Here is a 25,437-nt window from a genome sequence, read left to right as displayed (position 1 = left end):
GACTTTGAGCATAATATATCACTGATGTCATGTACTGAACTCATTATAATCTAGGAGATGGACTTCCACTTGTGAAAGGAATATAAATAGATGTGAAACGTGTTTTATTTACTAACCAACATTTTATATTGGTCTTTAAGCAAAAATTAAATGTAATGTTTTAGTAGTGTTTACTACCTTTCAGATAACATAGAAAACATTTGATCATGTAGAAATTGAAAAGAAATTTCTTTAGGAAAGTAATCTGTAGTTAAATTGAGGTGAATAACAATGATACTAATAGATACTATTGCTCTTTAATGTGCTAGAGAAAATTCTTGAGTGAAGCATGTTTGTAACAAGGATCATAGTGTTGTAGTCAGAACTGAAAACTATTGGCTGAAGTAAACACAGTTTTCTGAAAAAAAAATAAAAATAAAAATCACACAAGTTCAAAATATTTTTTTATACACTGGGTCATAATTAGGTGTGAGAACTCCCTCACCTCATGGATTTCTAATATCAGGATTGTTCTCTTTTCAGAATGGGTACAGTTTTTGTTTTAGGAGGAGTGGACCTTGTAAGCTTTGAGCCCTACCTCTTTTCCTGTTATAACTATTCTAGTTTGAAGAAAAAGTCAGTCTAACTAGGCATAAAATTTCAGTTATTATATCCTTCTATTGTATGGCATGCTTTCATTATATCAAACTGTGTTCCTGTTGAATTTAATTATATTATTTTAAAATTAAAATAATTTATGTTCTAGAATATTTTTAGGAAACACAAATTTTAGTGATAAAACCTAGGAATATTGTTTTTGAGAAGGGAACAGCCAACTAGCAAAATATCAAATACCAAACAAGGCCACTCATACATATATCACTGTTCATTGACATCTCTTGCAGAAAGTTACGGTTAGTTGATATAGAAGAATTTCACAATCGTCAGGATGCATTGGAGCTGTCAACTTTTCAGACAATTGTCATGAAACACATGGAATCTGCCAAAGAGACTCTACTGAAAATGTAAAGTTTTGAAATTTCATGTACAAAAAACATACATTTTAAAATGTGATGATTGAGCTACTATAGTTTAACTGCTTTCAGAAAATCTCATTTTAACAAGTTTGTAATCATTTCTGATTGAGAGTTAAATATGATGTCTTTAACTGTCTTGCTCTGTGATGTCTATCCAGATGTTCTATGCAGCATAGATAGTATAGAAACTAAGATGGTTATAATTGATGTTTTTTTTCAATGTCTTGTTTCTACCCTCTCCTCTGAGTGTAGGGTTGGATAACACAGGGGCGGGAGGGTAATGATCATCAACTAATCGTTCTCCAGATACTTCTTTGAGTCTGCCAGGAATACATGCAAAGTAATATGCCTATTACATCTTGATTTTGGATGGAGGATACAGAAGAGTTTAAAGACGATTATAGGGGAAAATATTCTTTAAAGGAGTTTACAGTTGTATTGGGAGGTTAGACCTATCAAATGAGAATTAAACATCATTTTGATTCGGCCCTTCAAAATGCAATAGCCACATATGATAATTATTGATACTGGTCCCAGATAATATGTTCTGAAACAATACAGGAAAATTGTCTCTGTTAGAGGTCATTAAGTTATTACAAATAGAACATTGAAATTGGATCACATTTAAGATAACAGAGGACATGAAACTCCAGCTTGGTTTTATGATTTCTGAAAGGTACTTAGAAAGGTATCTTTTAACAGCTTATGGCTAAATCTTTCCTTTCTGTTTTTTCTTCACTAATACATTAGAAGCAAATTCTTTGTTTGATATTACTTGAAAGAACTTTAGACTTTTATATTAGTATTTATTTCTTATAAAAAATAGAGGAGAAGTGTGGAATGAAACTTCATAATTAATTGCAGAGAAGAATTTGACTTCATAAGCACAGAATAAAAATAAATATAACTTATTCTATAACTTTAAGGTTCTACCCCAGGAATACATTTCCACTGCAAATTTTAGTAGACTGGATGTCAAAGAAAAGAGTAGAGGATAAACCTTTATTGAATTATTTTGATGAAAGATGTAGATTGATTAACTGTATCTCTTGATGCTGCTTAATTGATTCTGAGGGAAGATTGCTCTGACCATACTTTAAATAGGGATCCAGAATGTGTTTTATCGTGGCTGAAAGGCAGAACATCGGCTCACCACAGTGGAGAAACAATTAGTAAATGATTAATCGTGACATCTATGCCAAACCCTAATGTCTTCTTAGTCCTCATCCTTCACTTCTATTCAGCAGTTGCTGTAGTTTATCACTACCGCCTTCTCTAAGTCTCTGTTCTGTGTCCCTGTGTCTATTTCTTTTTTGATCTCTTTTTCTGACTCTACTTAATCTTACTATCTTCTCTAAGAGTAGAGGCTGTGCAGGTATTTGCTTTCATTTTTCTTCTCTATATTCTCAACAGTTTCATGATTTCTTCTCTCTTAGCTGTCTTAAGAGTTTATGTTTTCTGAGCTCTGTGTCCCTCTTATAAAATTTCTACTGTATATCTCCAGTTGAATGAAATGTCAGCACCTGATTCTCGACATTTCCATAACAGTATTTACTCTTTATTCCAGACCTGCCATTCTTCTTCTTCTGGACCGTTCCCAGGCCAAGTTGAAAAGTTTTTTACTTTTTCTATCTCTTTTACTCATCATCTACATCCTCACCATCCCCAGGCTGCCTCTAGCCATATTCAGTGTATCTCTAACTATTCTTTTTTTGTTGAGATACATTTCACTTGTCTTCATCTCTTGCCTGAGCTACTGGAAACTTCTCAGTCCCCTTAGTATCTGCTGTATCTGGCTTTGCTCTCTCCCCTTAGTATTTGCTACCTATCCTCTTTACCTGTTGCTTTAGCAATCGTGCCCCATTGCAGAAGGATATGCTGTTTATTCATAGAACATAAGCTTGTCCCAAGTTCTTGTGTTTAGCTCCGAAGTTCTGCAAAGTCCTGCATACTTTGCCCCACTTAACTTATTCCGATTTTCTAGTCTGTTAGCTCTGATACGGATAGCAAAATGATTAGATATATTAGCCCTACCTCTCCCACCTATTTTTCATATCTTGTACTTCAGATCCTTTTCTCATAGTCTTTGCTTCATTTTTATCTATTCTTTAGTGAAATTGCCCTCTTCACTAGAAAACTCTTCTCTATTACCTAAGTAGAAAATATGACTCTATCCTTTGATTTCAAATGTATCTGCTTTTCTGCTATGACACGTTGCCTTCCTTATTCTAAAGATAAAGGATTATGTCATATTTTTCATATCTCCTGAGGCACTGTCCCTAGCACAGAGGCACAAAACATGTATTTGTTAAAGGGACAAATACATACATTTAAAACTTTGATCTCTCTGGGAGCATTCAGGCAACTCCTGAACTTATACTGACTGCTTAAAAATTCTATCTTATAAAAGAGGTACAAATATTCCTTAATTTTAGTGTTGGGCAGTGGTTTTGTAAACTGAAAACTTGGCTTATCACAACGTGTCTGTGAATATTAAATTCATTGTTTTCCTTTTATTACAAGGATGCATATACATTTGAAACTTGTTTTAAATCAGTCACTCTTTTAGAATTTCTCATTAAGGAGGATAAGAAAGAACATACTTGATTTTGTTGTTTTGTATCTTGTTTTCAACTATCATTGTGAAATAGAATAGCATAAAATATCAAGTGGGTTGAACCAAAAAAGGCTTCCCTTGATTTAATGTTACTCATATTTTAGCTTTAAATTGACAAATCCATGGGAGGCATGCCTTGTAATATCCAGTAAAGATAATTTTTATAATATCCAAAGAGTGTCATACATGGAGTTCAAGTTACGTTTTTATCACAGCATCATGTCATTGAGCCATTTTCCATTGTCTATGATTAAAATTTCTTAGGAAGGATGAAATATGCTAGCACTTACATTTCGGAAAGTGGATAATGTCACTTGGCAATATACCTCTCTATGAAGACCTTTGGATGTTCAGAAGTTACTGTTAATGTAAGAGGAGTAATTCACTGAAAGTATTAACTTTTAAAAGTCTTTTGTTCTTTGAAGGTGGTTTCCAGAAGTGCAGAATATTTATTACCAAGGTAATAAAAAAAAACTATTGCCAACTGGTGACAGCAGTGCCAAAATGGAATCTTTTTTCAACTGTGCTGCTACACTTATGACTTTACAGCTGCAGGAACTCGCTTTGGTTTCCATGCAAGATTACACAGACTTAATTGCACAACCTCCAGTAAGTAAGATTCAGTCATACCAATATTCACTTACCAATTTATTTTCAGTTCTTTGAGAGTGGATAATTATAACTTTTACCAGTGAGAGATCAGAAAGTGTATCTTTAGACCTATTACACTTACCTGTTTTAAAAAAGACTTAGTGTCAACCTACATGTGTAGAATATATTATTATTATTATATTAGTGAGGTTAGTGGGAATAAGTGAAAATTCCCATCATTGGGAAATTTGGGTCATGATGACTGGGGAAGATTTCTTCAAACAACTCTTTTCTTACTGTAAGAAGGTCCTGATACAGGGTGAACAGTCTGGGAATTTGAATATTCTCCTCTTGGGCTCCTTCTTGCATGATTCTAGAGCCCCACTGCTGTACACATCTTCCTTTTTCTGGCATCTTGACCCTATAGTAGATACCAACAAGTCTAGCTGGGAATGGCTCTTATCTTTTTTGGTACAGCTCATCCTTGGGTTAACTGTCTAGGTCATGAGAGGAAGGGTGTATTCTAACTGGACCAGTGCCCTCCTTAGTCTCTCACAATTGATATGCATATTTATGGATACTTTATAATATATATATTTTATACAATTTCTTTGTTGCAGGATTCTGTTAGGGCCTTTGAACATCCAGGTTTTGTCATGAGGCTGATTCTTGATAACGACACCATTAAGTTTGAACCTGATTTCAATGATTATACAGACATCCTTCTAAATGTTTATGATGTCATGATTAAGGCTGTAAATTTTGTGCCAAGAGTTGAGACAAAATTGTATTCCAAATGGGTAAGTAGCAACGATATTCTGATTGCTTGAATTTGCATGACAGTATTTCCTTCAAATAACTTCTAGAAGGTGTAGACTGGTATCCTCCACTTAACAGAACATAAATGACTTAATCACATTGGCTTATAATGCAGTTTTGCTTGAAAACATACTATTTTCCCATTAGCTTCTTTTTAATACCGGTTTCTTAGAACAGTCTTTCATTGAACTCAGCTGAAAACTTTCTGAGGGGGAAGAATTAAAGTTGTGATCAGGTCTGGCCTCCCTTCTCTCTTTGGCCAAATATTTAGCAACATTCTGCTGAACTACAATATTTCAACAGTAGTTATTGCAATCTAGTATATGAAATGAGCATGTCTGAAAATTCATTTACTTAAAAGCTTTTCAAGTTTCCTAAGTCCAACCGTTAGCTTTCTTTTTCCTTTTTTATTTTTTAAATAGTTTATAAGTATTTCATGCATAAAAAGAGTACAGGACTCTTTAAAGTTTTAAGGCTAATGTTTAAAGTTTTAAGTAGTAATAAAGTCAACACCTTCATGCCTTCAATCTGACTCATACAATGACTGTGACCTTTAAACTCTGCCCTTCAGTTGTCCTTCCCTGTTCTTAGTTCTGTTCTTCTACCTTCTAGCAAAGGATTCACTATCTTTCATTTTATAGTTATTATTCTGAATTTTTAAAGATAAACTTACTATCAATACACAGCTGCATATTACATTTCTTTCTAGTTTTTCCATATTGTTGTATAGATGGAGTCATCTTATAAATAGTCCATGACTTGTTTTATTTTACTTAACATTGTGATTGTGACATTATTCATTTTGAGAATATTATTGTCTCCATAGATATAACTTTTATTTTTGCTTTCTCAGGGCCCATTAACTTTTTTTTTTCAAATAAGCCTGATCATTTTTGATAGTCTCTTGTACTTGGTTATATATTCATTACTCTTCTCTGTTTGCTGATCTGAGTCCTGCTCCTGGTGGTTTATTTCTGTAAGTGCCTTTCCTTTATTACTGTGGCCTTGTACAAGTGAGAACTTTATGCAGGACGTCTTTGAGGCCTTGATTTGAATTGGTTCCTCTGGAATTTACATATTGATACGTGCTCTTGAGGCCCCTGCAAACCCAGTACCCTTTTAAACAAAACTTTTGCCTGAGGATTTGGTGGACAATACTGATAGTATGAACATTTACCCAAATCTGTATGAGAACAGGTCTGTGGCTACAAATTCTTAAGACAACCACTCTTTTTCTTCTCCACTGAAAAACAAGGCCCAGATAAGACATTTTCTCTTTATTGCCCCCTCAACTTGCAGCATTCTGAAATTTTATGTCCCGAGAACCTGCATTTTGAGGTTGTGTCACCTCTCAATGTTCCTGGTTTTTTGTAGGGATACCAGTTATGACTTCCCACCTTACTTATTTTATGATGAATATTATTAAGATTCACATTGTTGTTGTTCAGTCACTGAGTCATGTCCAATTCTTTGTGACCCCATGGACTGAGTACACCAGGCTTGCCTGTCCTTCACTATCTACTGGAATTGCTCAAACTCATGTCCATCGTGAGTCAGTGATGCTATCCAATGATCTCATCCTCTGTTGCCACCTTCTCCTGCCCTCAATCTTTCCCAGCATCAGGGTCTTTTCCAGTGAACCAGCTCTTTGCATTAAGTGGCCAAAGTATTGGAGCTTCAGCTTTAGCATCAGTTCTTCCAGTGAATATTCAGGACTGATTTCCTTTAGGACTGACTGGTTTGACCTCCTTGCAATCCAAGGGGCTCTCAAGAGTCTTCCTCAGCACCACAGTTCAAAAGCATCAATTCTCTGGCATTCAGCTTTCTTTAGGGTCCAACTCTCACATCCATACATGACTACTGGAAAAACCATAGCTTTGACTATAGGGACCTTTGTCAGTAAAGTCTGTGCTTTTTAATACACTCTCTAGGTTTATCATAGCTTTTCTTCTCAGGAGCAAGCATCTTTTAATTTCATGGCTACAGTCAGTGTCCACAGTGGTTTTGGAGCCCAAGAAAATAAAATCTGTCACAGTTTCCACTTTTTTCCCCATCTACTTGCCATGAAATCCTGGTACCAGATACTGTGATCTTCATTTTTTGAATATTGAGTTTTATGCCAGTTTTTTCACTCTCCTTTTTCACCTTCATCAAGAGACTCTTCAGTTCCACTTCACTTTCGGCCATTAGAGTGGTATCATATGCATATATAAAGTTGTTGATATTTCTCCTGGGCAATCTTTATTCCAGCTTGTGATTCATCCAGCCTGGCATTTTGAATGCTATGCTATGCTATGCTATGCTAAGTCACTTCAGTCGTGTCTGACTCTGTGCGACCCCATAGATGGCAGCCCACCAGGCTCCCCCATCCCTGGGATTCTCCAGGCAAGAACACTGGAGTGGGTTGCCATTTCCTTCTCCAGTGCGTGAAAGTGAAGTCGCTCAGTCGTGTCCGACTCTTAGCGACCCCATGGATTGCGGCTCCTCCGTCCATGGGATTTTCCAAGCAAGAGTACTGGAGTGGGGTGCCATTGCCTTCTCCGTCGAATGATATACTATGCATATAAGTTAAATAAGCAAGGGGACAATGTACAGCCTTGTTGTACTCCTTTCCCAATTTTGAACCAGTCCATTCATTGTTCCATGTCTGGTTCTAACTGTTGCTTCTTGACATATAAGTTTCTCAGGAGACAGGTAAGGTGGTCTGGTATTCCCATCTCTTTAAGAATTTTCCACAGTTTGTTGTGATCCACATAGCCAATGGCTTTCATGTAGTCAATGAAGCAGAATTAGATGTTTTTCTGGAATTCCCTTGGTTTCTCTGTGATCCAATGGATGTTGGCTACTTAAGCTCTGGTTCCTCTGCCTTTTCTAAATCCAGCTTGTTTATCTGGAAGTTCTTGGATCATGCACTATGGAAGCATAGCTTGAAGGATTTTGAGCATTACCTTGCTAGCCTGTGAAATGAGTGCAATTGTACGGTAGTTTGAACATTCTTTGGCATTGCCTTTTTTTGGAATTGGAATGAAAACTGACCTTTTCCAGTCCTGTGGCCACTGCTGCATTTTCCAAATTTGCTGGCATATTGAGTGTAGCATTTTAACAGTATCATCTTTTAGGATTTGAAATAGCTCAGCTGGAATTCCATCTCCTCCACTAGCTTTGTTTATAGTAATGCTTCCTAAGGCCCACTTGACTTCACATTCTAGGATGTTTGGCTGTAGGTGAGTAACCACACCATTGTGGTTATCCGGGTTGTTAAGACCTTTTTTGTATATTTCTTCTGTGTATTCTTACCACCTCTTCTTAATCTCTTCTGCTTCTGTTAGTTCCTTGTCATTTCTGTCCTTTACTGTGCCCATCTTTGCATGAAATGTTCTCTTGGTATCTCCAATTTTCTTGGAGAGATCTCCAAGTCTTTTCCATTCTATTGTTCGCCTCTATTTTTTTGCATTTTTCACTTAGAATGTTTTATCTCTTCTTGCTATTCTCAGGAATTCTGCATTCAGTTGAGTGTATCTTTCCCTTTTTCTTTTACCTCTTGTATCTCTTCTTTCCTCAGCTATATGTAAGGTCTCCTCAGACTACCACTTTGCCTTCTTGCATTTCTTTTTCTTCAGACTAGTTTTGGTCACAACCTCCTGTACAGTGTTACGAACCTCCACCCACAGTTCTTCAGGCACTCTGTCTACCAGATCTAATCCCTTGAATCTATTCATCATCTCCACTGTATAATCATAAGGGATTTGATTTAGATCATACCTGAATGGCCCAATGGTTTCCCTACTTTCTTCAATTTAATCCTGAATTTTGTAATAAGGAGCTCATGATCTGAGCCACAGTAAGCTCCTGGTCTTTTTGTTGTTGTTGACTGTATACAGCTTCTCCATCTTCAGATTGATTGTATTCTTTGCAGTCGATTTCATTGTTGATCATCTGATGATGTCCATGTGCAGAGTAGTCTTTTGTGTTGTTGGAAAAGGGTGTTTGATATGACAGTGTGTTCTCTTGACAAAGCTCCCTTAGCCTTTGCCCTGCTTCATTTTGTACTCCATGGCCAAACTTGCCTGTTACTCCAGGAATCTCTTGATTTTCTCCTTTTGCATTCAATTCCCTATGATGAAAACGATATCCATTTTGGTGTTAGTTCTCGAATGACTTGTAGGTCTTCATAGATCCATTTAAGTTCAGCTTCTTCAGCATTAGTGGTTGGGGCATAGATTTGGATTTTTATGATTTTGAATGGTTTGCCTTGGAAACCAATCAAGATTATTCTGTAGTTTTTGAGATTGCACCAGAGTACTGCATTTTGGATTATTTTTTTGAGTATGAGGGCTCCTCCATTTCTTCTAAAAGACTCTTGTCCATGGTAGTAAATATAATGGAATCAGTAAACTAAAATGGACAAGCTTCACATTAGACCCAACAATTTCACATAAATTTTGCATATGCATATCACACATTGCATAAATTTTACAATATGTATTTATTTATCCTAAAGTTCTTTTTCAGAAAGGATGACACCAAACATCTATTGTGCCCCAAGAGTAGGGTTGAGATGATGGTGAAGGTGGTGGGATTCACTAATATTCTCATGAAGCATCTAGTTCTTAAAAAGTGTGATTTCTTGAAATGCCCACTAGGGGACATAGTGGGCAAACGCACCCTGGATACCTGACCAAATTACCCAGTTCGCTGAGGAATCCTTTGATATTATCAGTTTAAAAGCTGTAGGATATTCACTACTGGCAATGATTTTTGTTTGTGATAGTTAAACATCCCTTCTCTGGAAAACAGGCAAAGAGAGAGAGAGAGAGAGACAGTGTGTGTATTTAAAGTATATCTTGGTTCAAGATAATAAACCATATTTGCACATTTACTTGTCTGTAGAGATTTGTTTGCTTATTTAAAATTGTTGTGTGATAGTTTGTCCATGTTATTCTAATGGTTGTAGCAGAATGCAAATTTTGCAACTAGGGATTTTAGTCTGTTCTAGTTGCTGTTCACAGAATCAAAACTCAGGGTCGAATCAATGAGTAAACAGTCTTTCTTTGTTCCAGATAGATTACTCCTCAAGGTGACTAACTATTGTGACCAAAGACTATAATCAAATGACATTGAACTGACTTATTTAAAGAAAAAAATAATGTACAATGCAAACACTACCTTTTAAGCTAGCATATACAGTTGCACAAATAAAATGTGAATTTTGCTGTTTTGATATTCTAAATCTTAATCTGTGCATGTTCTCAAGTGACTGCTCTTTGACCCATACAGAAAAACAAAATACACCTAGATAGCCTCTAAGAAAAACAAAACATTATATGAAACCTAGGTATTTAAAATATGCTGTGATTAGACTGAATTTCCTTCTGTAGACATAGATTAGAAAAATCAGAGTACCTTGAGAGTAAAAAGACAATCTGCTAAGATGGGCATTTTTATATAGCTAAATGATATGGTGTGCTTACTTTGTGGCTCAGCCCTCAAGAATTCGCCTGCAATGCAGGAGATGTGTCTTTGATCTCTGTGCCAGAGAGATCCCCTGGAGTAGGGAATGGCTACTCACTCTAGTATTCTTGCCTGGGAAATCCCATGGACAGAGGAGCCTGTGGCAGGCTACAGTCCATGGTCTTGCAAAAGAGATGGACATGGCTTAAGTGACTAAACAGCACAATACAAATGATATGGTTACCTTAATTTAAGGTATTTTAAATGACTCATATGGTTTTTATCCTTTTGTTTAGGAAAGTAAGTCTAAACCAACAATCTTGAAGCCAATAATTCTGAATGAAATTGTCGAAGCTCATAAAGAAAAGATTAAGGAGGTGGTTGTGCGTGAGAGCGTGGCACCCATTGAGCACCTCAGATTTTATGACAAGTATAATTTTTTAATTACCAGAAAAGCTGAGCAAGATGCTGATGCTTTCCTTGCAGAAAATCATCATTATGAGAAAATAATACAAGAAATTCGCAAATACCAAAAACTCATAGAGGATATACAGTACACATCTAGAAAGGTAAATCTCCCATTTTGTACAGCTGGTCTTTGTACCTAGTGATCTTTTCCCTGGTTTATTAGGATGTATTCTACACTGTACAGTGAAAGAATCAGACTGTTATTGTCAACAGACAACTATGTACTGGACTTTTCTATCTGCCAAGTATATGGTAAGCCCTGGCTAGATCAGATCAGATCAGATCAGATCAGTTGCTCATTCGTGTCCGACTCTTTGCGACCCCATGAATCGCAGCCTCCCTGTCCATCACCAACTCCCAGAGTTCACCCAGACTCACGTCCATCGAGTCAGTGATGCCATGCAGCCATCTCATCCTCTGTTGTCCCCTTCTCCTCTTGCCCCCAATCCCTCCCAGCATCAGAGTCTTTTCCAATGAGTCAACTCTTTGCATGAGGTGGCCAAAGTACTGGAGTTTCAACTTTAGCATCATTCCTTCCAAAGAAATGGAAATAGGCAAAACAAGATTCTTCTGCTCAGAGAGCTGAAGGTCTACCCTGCAAGCCTGACTTTTAAGTACTTTCTTTAATTTGACCCTTCAAAAATATCAAGAACTAATTTTTTAAACTGCTTTGGTGTTTGTAAATACTTTGGAAAATAATGGTAATTATACCAAAATGTGGTTACTTCTGTTTAGTAGAAGACTGGTAATTAAACATTTTCTACTTTTGTCCTTTTTTTAATATTTTCCAAAATTACTACCATGAACATTCATTACTTTTTGTACAGAGCAAATATAACATTTAAATCTTGCACTGTCTATATAGCAATAACTTAGTTCTCCGAAGTTTTTATAGCCATTATTGTCCTGAAATAGAATTGGCTTAAGATATACTATTCAAGGAGATTTACTGAGAAGATAGTGGTAGCGTATTTAAAAACCCCAGCCTACATCATATTAAAAAAAACCTCAATTGTATTAGATCATACACACAAAATCAATATTGTGGAAAAGGCAAAATTGTGGGAATCATTTATGTCATTTCATGTTTATTAAACTTTTAATACCCAACGTTGCAGACTGTTCGTTTAGGAATGTTTGAAGTGCGCTGTGAGGAATTAATCAGAGCTTTGGTGAAGCGAGCAGATGTCATTTGTGGAAAACTTATTGCTAAAATGTTCAGAGATCATCAGGAAGTAAATACAAGGTATTGTGTGTAATACTTTTATTTGGTGTGGGGGCGGTTTAAATAGAATCAACTGTCACCTAAAGTACTGGATAAAGCAGTGTCATAAATGACCTTAAAGAAAAGATAAAGCCAGACTTACTTCTACTTGAATCTATTTAGTATCTTTTTTTCACCATGAATATGTCTTCCCAGTTGTCTGAATTAAGGTGATATTAAAATGCGTTTGCATTTCTTTTGTACAAGTCATGTGGACATTATCTAACTTCATATTTTTAAGTTTGTATAATCAGTACACAGTGAGTTTTCAAAGTGGATATTCAGAGTAGTTGTCAAGGATCCCAAATTTGGAACATCATTTTACTGTAATTATCCTTCATGTCCATGGGAACATGTTATCTTAACTACAAACTCATTTGTTGTTCAACTTGGAGATTTTAAGGAAAACTAACGCTTGTTAAGTAAACTCAAAAATTCTGATTGTAAAGCAGAATACCTATTTAAGACTAGAAGTGTAATTAGTGTAGTTTTCTAACACTGGTGATAATGTGGCTCCATGAGCCTCTTTCATGATATCAGTTACACGGAATAAACCCCCCCAAAATCAGAATTTTGATAGTTATAGTGTTAGAGAAAATATTATTAAAAAGAATATTTATTTTAGCCTTTGTAGAAGCCTGGAAGAAGGTCAGGCACAGCATTAGGGACATAGACTATGAACAAAGCTGCTGAAGTTACGTTGCAGAAGTGGACACCCAATCCAGTGAATTACAACAGGATGTATTGAACCACACAGAAAAAGAACAGTAGTGAAGGAAATGATCAATTTCCTTCACAGTGAAGGTTGGAGGAGAGGGGAAAATCAGGGAAGGCTGAAAAGTGGCAGTGATACATGAATTCCTTTTGAAGGTTGAGTCCACCAGGTGAACAGTGTGGGTGAAAGAATTCCAGTTAGAGGATATAGTATATAGAAGCAAGTGAGGTATGAAATGGCATGATGTGCTCCAGGAACAAGGAGTGGGTTATGTTGCTTTCACAGATACTGTGAGGGATGAGAGGGGGGGTCGAGGGGAGGCTGAAGAGGGTGGCACCACATGCAAAAGGGCCAGGACTTGGGTGGCTTATCTAAGACCCAGAATCATACATTCATCTTAAAGTACCCTTTCCTCTGCAAGTGTAGAATAGTGAATGTCTTTTACTTATAATATTTCATGCTGAGTGAAATATTTTATTTCATAGCGATTTCCCTGCCTCTTAGCTGCCCCTAGAGCTCATGCTGGTTCTACTTTTTCCCTTTTTCTCCTAAGTATGCCTCTCACCAGACTCAGAGTATGTACAGAGGACATACCAGGACTATTACAGGAGCTGTTAGGTACAAATACCCTCAACTCCTTGCTCTCATGTGTCTCAACTCACCTCTGCACAGACCCCTTCCTGTCTGACTCCCCACATTCTCACAGGGCAAGAGTCTGGCAACCATTCAGTGTTCTTGTCTCCACCCATAAGCCCAGCCTCATTGCCTCCCATCTCTCTGGACCTGTGTTTTTGAGTTGTCCCCTCTGTGTCTCATCTTAAGTCTCTCCTTCACTGGTGATTCTGCCTCTGAAATTTGCAAACATGTTCAAAACCCTCTTCCATTCTCCATCCTCCACTTCAACTCAACATCATCACCATTCATTCCCTCTCTTTCACCTCACAGCCATTCTTCTTGAATAAATTTCTACACATTATCTCAACTTTCTTAACCTCTCACAACTCTTTTTTTTTTTTTTAATTTCATGGTAAGTTCATTATTTGTATTGCCCACAACTCAAGTCAGTAGGAAATATTTACATACCAGCAGAAGTTTCTGAGCACACCAGCCCATTTTAACTGTGCCTTCCAAGTAGACCACCTTTTTGTGCCCTCTCAACTAAATCTCTGGTAGTATCCTTGAAACTCTAGGTTGGAATTGATTGTTCATAGTCTTGTCTTTCATACTGGAATATGGACTGTCTGAGAACCATTACTACATCTTCCACGTTTCTGTATCTCTGTCACTTAATACAGTAGTTAGGAACATGATGAATGATTAAATGTGTATTGAATGAATAACTAAGTGAGCACAAATTTGCTTTTAATTAATTAGATGTCATATACATAAGATAATCTATTTTTCATGTAATGGAATATTAAAATAGTATACATGAATATATTTAGGAATAAAATTTAATTATATAAATGGCTTTTGTCTGGTTTTTCAGATTATGTGAGGAATTTGAAAAGATATCTGAAAAAGCTCTTAGCACACCTCCAAATACAGCAGAACTAATGGAAATGAAGGTATTGTTTATAATCTCTGTATAGTCATATGTGTGAGTAAATTGTTTTTCTTATTTTTCCCAGTTTTTTATAATTACTGACATGATATATAGTAACAAATCACTCCAAAAGTTAAAACAGAGGCTTAAAATTGTAAGTTACACACATACACTCTCTCTCTGTTTCTCTCTGTCTGTCTGTCTCTCTCTGAAGCTTGGTGATGCACGCTGGATACTCCTAGATGGTTCTGACTTAGATCAACTAGTTCTCAGATGGATTGACCATTATCATTATCTTCAGTAACTTTCTTCTGCTCCACTTTCCTTTCAAACTTCAGCAGTCTCACCTGCGTGTGTTTTCATGGAGTGATAGAGACAGAAAAGCAAGCCCAATTGTACATATGGTTTTTAAGTTTCTACTTGTGTCAGAATAGCAACTAACCTATTGACCAAAGCAAGTCACATGGCCACAGAGTCTGTGAGAGGACACTCTAAGACTAGATAGTGGAAGAGGTGAAATATTGGAGTTATTAGTGCAGTCGTCTGTCTACAAGGATCTTTTTGAGAGCACTATTAATAATCATTACTACGCTAACAGGCATAAACCAGGGCTGTCTTGGGAAACCTGAAATATGTGGTCATCCTTCATTTCTTAAACCAATGAATGTTTAATCCTTAAATAATGTTTTGCTCTGTTTTCTATAGATTATCTTTTATTCTATCATATATTAAACATTTCTGTGGTAGTTTGCTGAAAAATATTTTGAGCATAGGACTTATGGTACTGAAAATATTAGATAAGTCTCCTATGCTTGAGGTCTGCCTGATGGTGAATAAAATAATATAAGACACCTGGCTAATCATCTTTTCCATTTGTGTAACGTTAAGCTTTTATAGGAGTTTTTTTTCCTTTTCTAGCAGTCGCAAGATCCAAAATAGACCTTGTGTTTCTAGATTTTAAAATATTTAAGCAAACCCAGCAAAACACGTAAAATCATTCAAAAGTTTGTATAGGTAAGAAATTACAAAAGGAGTTCATATGATTATGTACATTAAATTAATCACTTAAATAAAATTTTATTAAAATCATTAGAACCATCTTTTATATATCAGCCTCTGTATATAATTCCTCTATTTCCTTTTCAAGTATTTATACTTGGATTGGGGCTCTTGGCACCTGAATGTATGTGTGTGTATCAAATACAAACATACCTATTGTATTTTTTTTAGAATCTTTTATATTTTATGTTAGTTCTTGTAAAAGTGATATTTTAATATGAATGATTTTCAAGGTAGCTAGAGAGATCCATAGCTGGAAATTCCTTTGAAAAATAATGAATATTGAGTATGAAGAGTGTTACTTATTTACGCCCTTAGCCATCACTGGAATTATGTAGGAACTTGGAGCTATTTGGTGTGAATTTCTGTTTATAGCAACATTTAACAGAATTAGCAAATAGGGCTCACTACTGATGTTATATTTCTGTATCTTGAAAAAGTTTATTTCTGTAAGGTCATAAACATCTCATTTTACTCAATACAGAAGTCAGTCATTTTTTATCAGTGAGAGGAAATAAAAATCCAGTTGTTTGACTGCTTAGAAAGCTGATTAACCAAATTGCAACAATGTATTTTCAATTAGACCTTTATTTGGATTTGCAACAAAAAAACAGCCTAATTAGAATGACATATGGAAAGATTTCAAGACAATGTCTTTTTTTTTAACTGAAAGATAATTGCTTTACAGTATTGTGCTGATTTCTACCAAATATCAACATGAATCAGCCATAGATTTACCCATGTCCCCTCCCACCTCCCTCCCTATCCCACCCCTCTAGGTTGTTACCGAACCTCAGTTTGAGTTCCCTGAGTCATACAGCAAATTACCATTGGCTATCTATTTTACATATGGTAATGTATGTTTCCATATTACTCTCTTTTTCTCTTTATTTATAAAAGTGAAAAATAATATGGAATTGTATGAAATAAAAGTTCCTCTTTTCCATAATTTCTTTCTTTGAGGGTAATGGTTCTCTCCAATTGTGTGTATGTGTATGTAGATAGGTAGATAGCAGAGTGACAAAAAGGAAGAGCAGGAGAGAGCTGGTTATAAGAAATTTAAAAGAACTTTAAAAGCATTAAAAAAAGGTACTTACTTCCTGGACAGGGAGATATGGGGTATAACATAGGTTGGTATAAGTAATTGCCAGTTTTCTCATTTTTCTGTAGGGTAGTAGGTTTCCTTCACCATTTATATTTTTAAGATATACGCATAAGTTAATGGTTCAAAAGAACTTTGAGAGAACCACATGTATATATGTACATACACATGGGCACTTCCATGTGCATGCACATGTGTACACACACACACACACACACACACCTATATATTCACCCACTCACACAAAAAGAGATCTGCTTTTGCAAAAATACAATCATTACTCCTACAAATTATTTTATTCACTTAATAGTGTACCTTCTCTGTACTTCTACTAAGTAAATAGGCCTCTTAGTTTCTTCCAAAATCAATAGCCAATTACTTCAGTACAATATATTAAATGATTTGTCATTTCACTCCTGATTTGAAATGCCTCTTTTTCAACAGTACATCTCCATACATACTTAAATCTATTTCTGAGCTCTATTCTTGTCCATTCTCTACTCTTGAAGCCAAACAGGAACTGTTTTAAATTACTGCATCTACAGTGCATTTTGCTGTTTAGCAGAGCTAGTCTCTATCATTTCCCTTTTTCATGATTATCTTTGCCTTCCCAAGTATTTGGGTTTCCTTGATGGCTCAGAGGGTAAAGTGTTTGCCTGCAATGTGGGAGACCCAGGTTCGATCCCTGGGTCAGGAAGATCCTCTGGAGAAGGAAATGGCAACCACTCCAGTATTCTTGCCTGGAGAATCCCATGGACAGAGGAGTCTGGTAGGCCACAGTCTATGTGGTTGCAAAGAGTTGGACATGACTGAGTGACTTCACTTCTTTCTTTCTCAAATATTTACTCTTGAGTACTTTCAGAGACTTAGAATCATATCAAATTTAGTTTCTTTTAATACCCTTGCAATTTTGATCGAAATTGCATTGACTTTCTAGACTGGAGGAGAAACTGTTAGTCACTCAGTCGTGTCTGACTCTCTGCGACCCCATGGACTGTAGCTCACCAGGCTCCTCTGTCTTTCTGTGGAATTCACCAGACAAGAATACTGGAGTAGGTTGCTATTTCCTTCTCCTGAGGAATGGCTTCCTTCATAGCTCAGTTGGTAAAGAATCCACCTGCAATGCAGAAGACCCCAGTTCAATTCCTAGGTTGGGAATATCCCCTGGAGAAGGGATGGGCTACCCACTCCAGTATTCTTGGGCTTCCCTTGTGGCTCAACTGGTAAAGAATTTTAAATAGTAAAGTAACATGTTAAATAAAACTAATTGTTGTTTTTGAAATTTAAAATCTGTTCTGTTTTTGGGGGGTATAAACTAGAATTCTGCCAAACTGTTGCTTATATATACTATCTTGTAACATGCTTTCTTGAGATATTTTTGTGTTCTAGAGATGAAGATTCTTACAGATGTGATACTGGGGACTGTGAAAGTGAAAGTCACTCAGTTGTGTCTGACTCTTTGCGACCCCATGGGCAGATTCTTTACCAGCTGATCCACAAGGGAAGTCCACTGGGGACTAAGGAAATCGGCCTGCAGTGCAGAAACCCTGGGTTCAGTCTCTGGGTTGGGAAGATCCCCTGCAGAAGGGAAAGGCTACCCACTCCAGTATTCTGGCCTGCAGAATTCCATGGACTGTAACTATGGGGTCACAAAGAGTTGGACACAACCGAGTAACTTTCACTTTCTCTAGGGATCGAACCCAGGTCTCCTGCATTGCAGGCAGATTCTTTACTGTAGCCACCATTTACATCTTTATAATGTTATGTCTTAATATGTATTTCAATATTTGGTGCTTTAAAAATGTCCCTCAATGAAGTACTGTAGTCTTCCTAATAGGTTTAGCACATTCCTTGTTAAATTTGTCTATAGTTATATTTTAGTTTTTTGCTCAGCTGTGTCTGACTCTTTGTGACCCCGTGAACTATAGCCCACCAGGCTCCCCTGTTCATGGGATTCTCCAGGCAAGAATACTGGAGTGGGTTGCCAAGTCCTCCTCCACAGGATCTTCCCAACCCAGGGATCGAACCCTGGTCTCCTGCATTGCAGGCAGATTCTTTACTGTCTGAGTCACCAAGAAAGTCCATATTTTAGTTTTTATAACTAAAGTCTTGCTGCACTTTTGTCCAATGCAGATTTGCAATTTTACATTTGTTAACGATGGTTATGTGACTGTCTCCTCCACTAAACTTTAAGCTCTCTGAGGGCAAAGCCCAGGTCTGTTTTTGTCACACTGAACTGCCAGCACTTGGCACAGTATCAGACATACAGTAGGTGCCACAAAATGCTATTCTGAAAGAATTAATGGTATCACTCAGCGTCTGCTTCTTATGTTCCAGAGAACTACAGCATTCCTTGGTTTTCCAGTGGTTTTTGGCTGTTGTTTAGTATTTCTGTCTCCCCCCCCCAACCCCTGCTCTGTCAGTAAAGGTTTTCAGGAGGGATGAGAAGCAGACTGTGCTGTAGTCCCCTATTTAAACCAAAAGTCTGTCCTAACAAGTCTGTACATATTTATGCAATGTATTTCTGTAGGCTATTTTTTGACATGAGCTATTCCTTAAAATGCCATCTGTAATTTTTTTCCCCTCAGGCTTATATTCAGAAAGTAGAGACAGTTGATATGGTTGAACTGGGACAAAGATTGGTGGATTCTAAAAACTGCCTCACCTTCCTCATTGAGTGTACCAACTTTTCCCCAGCTGACATTAGGCTAAATAATAATGTCTTCCAGTGGTATGGAAGAATGGAAGAAATTTTTGATGAACATAGGAAAATCATTAAGGAGAAAACAGAACAATATCAAGAAGGTCTTAAGGTAGGCATCGTGGATATTTTAAATTATTTTCATTTTCTGGAAATATTTAGCTTCCTACATAGCACTGTCAGCGCCTCTATTTCACAGTTCACATGTCTTAGCTCTCTCTTCCCATTAATCTTAGTAGAAGATAGTATGCATATTGGATGAATGTGGCATCATTTCTTGATTTTTCAAGGGAGAAAACTTTTTAATATACTGCCCACAAATGACCATTAATAAAAATATTATCTTACACAGTTTATAGTATTCTCTTGAGTTTACTTTTGTTAAGGCCAAAGCTCCCTTGGTGAGGTATGCCTTCACACTGTGTAATCGCCAACTTGCCTAAGTACTCCACCAACTCTAATGTTCAGTAATTTGAACGTTTTGTGTGTGTCCTACAAACAAGATGCTTTGTGGTTCGCCCTGTCTGTCCAGCCTCATCTCCTACCTCTTCCCACTCCTTGCTCTTGTCTCTTCAGTAGCCCTGAGCAACTTCTGGTACCCACTCTCCTACACCTCCCATCTCTTGCCCACACTCTCCATTTCTTCTTCTTCTTTTTAATGTTTGTTATTCACTTGCTTGCGCTGGGTCCTCATTGCTGCACAGGCTTTTCTCCAGTTGCAGGGCACAAGCTTCTCACTGTGGTGGCCTCTTGTTGCAGCGCACAGACTGCACGATGCACTGGCTTTGGCAGTTGTGCACACGGGCTCTGGAGCACAGGCTCAGTAGTTGTGGCACATGGGCTGAGTTGCTCTTAGCACGTGGGAGCTTCCCAGTCAGGGATCGAACCCGTGTTTCCTGCACTGGCAGGCAGATACTTATCCACCGAGTCACCGGGGAAGCCCCACACCCCCCATTTCATCTGGAGTGCCCCACTGTCCCTCACACACGCCTGTCTATCCTGCAAAGTCCTTGACTTCCAGAGAAGCCCTTTCAGTCAGACCTCAGTGCTGCTTCTCCTCTCCTCCCATGGTAGTTGTAACACATCTCCATTGGGCTAATTATATTATTATTTTCAGTTTTTTCTCCCACCAGTTGGTCACCTCTTTGATAGAAGGACTTTTGTTTTTACTTTTTCTCTATTTTTTAACCCTCCTGGCTAGCACAGTGCCTGACACACAGAAATGCCATCAGTGCTTCACAGCTATGATCTGAATAAGTGACACCGTATTTTCAGTCTCATTTTGCAGATGAAGAGACTTAAGGTTCCCAGGTGAAGGTGAACAGACTTGTTTCAAGTCAGCCAGTAGAGCTGTTCTTTGATAGCAAGCCTAGCCTCTGTCTGCCACACTATAGCAAATACAATTTATTGGCAGAATATGTTTGGAGCATAAAATATAGACTTAAAAATTTCTTAATCCTTCATTTTAAACTGTTAGGGTATATTTAAGTATTTATTTCTGTTTTACATTTAGGCCACTTCAAAATTTTTTAAAACCTGTAGAAAACATTATGAATATTAGATGCTTATGCTACAATATAATAGATTCTTAGGAAATCACTGGGTGACCCAGAATTATCTATACTTTGTGGTAATGTATACCATTCTACAAACTATACTTCACATTAATGAATTTTTCTTCTCATTTTCCTTCTCTCACTGGGCCAGAGCAATAAATTGCCCAGGAAACTAAAGAGGACAGAAATCAACCTAGATAATCTATAAAATATAAAATTATTTTTAATAACCTAGATTTGAGTTTTGAGTGTTTTATTAAGAGCTCTTAAGAACCATTTAATTTGGAATGTCTTTCCAATGACAATTTTGTAAGAAACCTCTCATTAAAAAAACACACACGTTTGTTTTACACTGGAGGGGTTTAGTTTTTAGGCTTTTAAATCTGTATATATTTTTCTTTTATTTCCTGTGAAGTGAACTCATGGGGACAAGAAAAATAAATTCAGAATGCCTTGTTTTAGCATTACTAATTGAAGAGATATCTAAATATTAGAATGCAAATAAAGAAATTCAGTTTTTTCCAGTTAGTAAAAAATGCTGCAGTTGCCTTTATAAGTCTTTAAAAAATTGGAGTTCTCTTAGTCCCATACTTGATTATCATGAGATTTTTTTTCAAGTGAATATATATTAGCATACTAAAGAATACCATTGTTTGTTCTTATACATTTTATTAGTTAGAATTTCTTACATTGATGATAAGAGGGGTAAACTTTCTCTGATTTATGAATTATAGGAATTTTAACCCATTAGATTTAAATCCAGACTCTTAAAAATTCTACATGTTTTGGATCCCAGTCATCTTCAAGATCGTCCCTTTCTTTATATTTTGCCAGTGATGAAGTGTAATAATTCTGATAACCCTTATAAATTCCAAAACTTTCTCTTGATGCTTACGGGTTTTTACTCTTAAAAATAGTAACAAAAAATTGTTTTTTATTAGTTACGGTGTGAACGGTTTGTGGAGGAATTGGAAAGTTACGCTAAACAGTCAGAAGAATTTTACTCCTTTGGAGATCTTCAGGATGTACAACGGTACCTGAAAAAGGCTCAGACACTGAATGGAAAGTTGGATTTAGCAGCAGACAAGGTATAATTTAAAAATTCTTCTAGGCTGAATTAGTTCAACAGAAAGAGCATTTGACTTTGTATTGGGCATTCACCTTTAAGAAATGGATTCAAAGAATTTAATGACATTTAATTAGAGATTAACATATATGGCACAAATAGATTTTATAGCCGTGCTTCAGAGAGAAGCAACATTGCTGTTTTCTATTGATAGTGATAACATTTTAGGGGCCTTCCTCTTTTATTTTACAGATAGAGTTGTATGTGCATCTGCTTTTGAAGTTGTATTTTGTGTCACTTGATCATTTACATTATGTGATAGCGCCTGGTTACTGTTTAGATTTCCCACCTTCATGGAAGCCAGCTTAGAGTTCATGGCTATGTTTCAATGGTCCATTGTTTTCTCCCATCAAGCCACTTTGTTTCCAATACCACTATCTCGGAAACCAGTTTTCTCAATTAGAAGCTGGGTGGGAAAAGCCATACTCTTTGCCATGTAAGATGTTTGAAATTTTTAATTATATTTTTTTATAAAAAGGGTAAACAGAAAAACGGGCTTCTGTGGTGGTTCAGTGGTAAAGAACCTGTCTGCCAATGCAGGAGATGCGGGTTCAATCCCTGGCTTGGGAAGATCCCCTGGGGCAGGAAATGGCAAGCCACTCCAGTATTCTTTCCTGGGAAATCCCATGGGCAGAGAGGCCTGGTGGGCTACAGCCCATGGGGTTGCAAAAGAGTCAGACACAACTTAGCAACTGAACAACAAAATATGAAAACAGACCATATTACGATTCTCTAACATTTCTAATATATTGCAAGATTTTGATATTTTAGTTCAGGTAATTAAAGCGTTTATAGTAGTCTCAGATGTGTAAATATATGTTGAGAAAAGAAACATTGTAGTTTTTTTAAAATTGATGCCACTGAAATTTTAAGTAACATGCATAATTTGCATATCTAGCTCACTCTTTTCAAATCAGTAGATTACTCCTGTATACCCCCTACATCCTTACAACTTCACTACTTTACTAAGAGGAAATTAATGCTTTCTTTGCATCTCTTATCCTACTTACCTTTAAGACCCAGCTTCAGTTGTAACTTCTCTACAGGAGCATCTATGATTGTGCTATTTCAGAAGGCTCTCTTGTCTTTGAGTGATAGCATTTAAAAAAAATATACTATTCAGTTTATATTAAATGGCTACTGTTCTAAGGCATTTCTTCTGTTGCTTATTTAATAAGTAACTGGTATTTAACTCAACTGGATTACTAACTCCTTGAAATTGGCACTTTGCAATATACTTTTTTTCTATTTTCCATAGTACCTAACACAATGCTGTGTGTTTAAAAGTATTTAAATTCTTATTAATTAATAAAAGAAGCTATTCCTCAGTATATCTGGATGGGCAGAGACTTCTTTATATGTATAAATTTACTATTTTAACTAACTTAAGAAGTCACTGTTCTCTGAAAACTGTAATAAAAAATAGGAACAGAAAAAATGAGCAAACAAAATACCTAGGAAAAAGAGATTATTATTTTCCAGGCATGGCCTAATTTTAGTTTACCTTCAGCATTTGATGAGAGATGTTGGGGGGTCACATTGGATATATTTTTAAAACCTAATGTTGAATATCATTCCCTTTCAGAGTAGTGTGTTTAATACTTGTCCTTCCAGATTGAGCAGTTTAATGCTGAAGAGGAGGCATTTGGTTGGCTACCTTCAATATATCCTCAGCGTAAAAAAATCCAAGATGGTTTGAACCCTTATCTCCGTCTCTATGAAACTGCTGTAGAATTTAGCACCAAATATAGAGCATGGACAGAAGGACCATATAACAAGGTGAATCCAGACCAAGTAGAAACAGACGTTGGAAATTACTGGAGAGGACTCTATAAGCTGGAGAAAACCTTTCACGATTCTCCCAATGCGTTGGCAATGACCAAAAAAGTAAGAGCAAAGGTGGAAGATTTCAAGCAGCACATTCCTCTCATTCAAGTGATTTGTAATCCTGGTTTGCGCCCCAGGCACTGGGAGGCCATGTCCAGCATCGTTGGTTATCCGCTGCAGCCAGCAGATGATTCCACTGTCTTCTCTTTCTTAGATATGAATCTGGAGCCATATTTAGATAGGTTTGAGGGTATTAGTGAAGCAGCTAGCAAAGAATATTCTCTCGAAAAGGCCATGGAGAAGATGATTAATGAATGGGATGCAATGGAATTTGTCATTCTTCCTTATAGAGAAAGTGGGACATCTATTTTGTCATCAGTTGATGAAATTCAGATGTTGTTGGATGACCACATTATTAAGACACAAACTATGCGAGGATCTCCCTTCATTAAGCCTTATGAAAAGCAAATGAGGTAACGTGATATTTTTATGACAGTGTTTGTAGTATGTTATCAAAATTATCACTCATATATAATATACAGTTCTTTTTGAAAATTGAGTCTGCACTGTATACTTAATATTTTAAATAGTACATTGAAAGGGATATTAACCTTTATTTCTTTTAGAAGAGTCTATACTTTTGCTATCATCTATATTTAGGGCAAAGGTAGTAGACAGTGTCCAGATATATTCTTTTTTATTGCCCACAGTCTGATCTCATATATTTGATGCTCAAAAATAATCTTGTGCCTATGAACATAGTTTATAGAACATATAAACAATAAATTGAAGATATTATGTATTTTTCCAGACTAATTAGTTTGGTGTAGATGACCCTTATCCTGTCAATTTTTTTCAGTTTTTGTAATCTGTACCTTAAAAAAGAGTAAATCCAAATCAGACTGCCATCTTTATTGTGAATTTACATGGCAAGGGAAAGCTATATGCTTGGAGATATCAGCCTCTGGTTATGGGTACATTATCCTAAACCTGAGCTTGCCCAGCATTTGTTGTTGGCTCAGTCTCTGATTGCTCTGCCTCCTGCCCAGCTTGCTCCAATGTGTTCATCAAGAGTAATTTTTGAACTTCTTTGAAATTGGCACGTCTAGATTCTATTTTTAAGAATTATGCATGAGCTCATTAGCTAGTAAGAAATTTTCTGCATTAGCAGGGATTACATAGAGAGAGAGAGAAGAGCACCAGAAGGAAGCAAAGGCATTCATTTCCTTGTGTGAAAGACAGATTTATTGATGAACATGGAAAGGAAAGGCATTTTTAAAAGACATTTTAAAATGCCTGCTGACTTTTTGAACTCCTATATACATTTCTTGGTGTTTATAGTCTAAAATTACAGATTGCCACTTATAAATGATGAGTAATGTATTAATCTACACATAAAGCCATCCCATATCTAAGTTTTGTTGCCTTTAACCAATCATTCTTCTTTATGGCTGTGTTATCTCATAGCATAGTGATAACAACTGTCTAGGTTCAAATCTGGCTCTTTTGTTCATTAGCTTGATGCTTACCTCTATGTACCTTAATATCCCTACTGGTAAATAAATATTACATTCTGGAC

The 25,437-nt window shown here is 36.5% G+C and overlaps 1 protein-coding gene across 4 annotated transcripts in view; it reads left to right on the top strand.

The window, feature by feature from the left end:
- Window positions 1–25,437, top strand: part of DNAH7 (dynein axonemal heavy chain 7) — a 257,550-nt gene that overhangs the window by 51,843 nt on the left and 180,270 nt on the right. For all 4 annotated transcript variants that reach the window (XM_059874486.1, XM_025001611.2, NM_001143874.1 and 1 more), the window contains exons 10-18: window positions 885–1,004; window positions 4,059–4,242; window positions 4,845–5,024; window positions 10,791–11,063; window positions 12,081–12,208; window positions 14,431–14,509; window positions 19,237–19,461; window positions 21,847–21,993; window positions 23,646–24,331. In XM_059874486.1, the coding sequence (XP_059730469.1) occupies window positions 885–1,004; window positions 4,059–4,242; window positions 4,845–5,024; window positions 10,791–11,063; window positions 12,081–12,208; window positions 14,431–14,509; window positions 19,237–19,461; window positions 21,847–21,993; window positions 23,646–24,331 (2,022 nt within the window). The remainder of the gene's footprint in view (window positions 1–884; window positions 1,005–4,058; window positions 4,243–4,844; window positions 5,025–10,790; window positions 11,064–12,080; window positions 12,209–14,430; window positions 14,510–19,236; window positions 19,462–21,846; window positions 21,994–23,645; window positions 24,332–25,437) is intronic.

Source organism: Bos taurus, chromosome 2 (assembly GCF_002263795.3).
Source record: "Bos taurus isolate L1 Dominette 01449 registration number 42190680 breed Hereford chromosome 2, ARS-UCD2.0, whole genome shotgun sequence".
Lineage (NCBI taxonomy): Eukaryota > Metazoa > Chordata > Mammalia > Artiodactyla > Bovidae > Bos > Bos taurus.
This window is presented reverse-complemented; position numbering and strand designations above follow the sequence as displayed.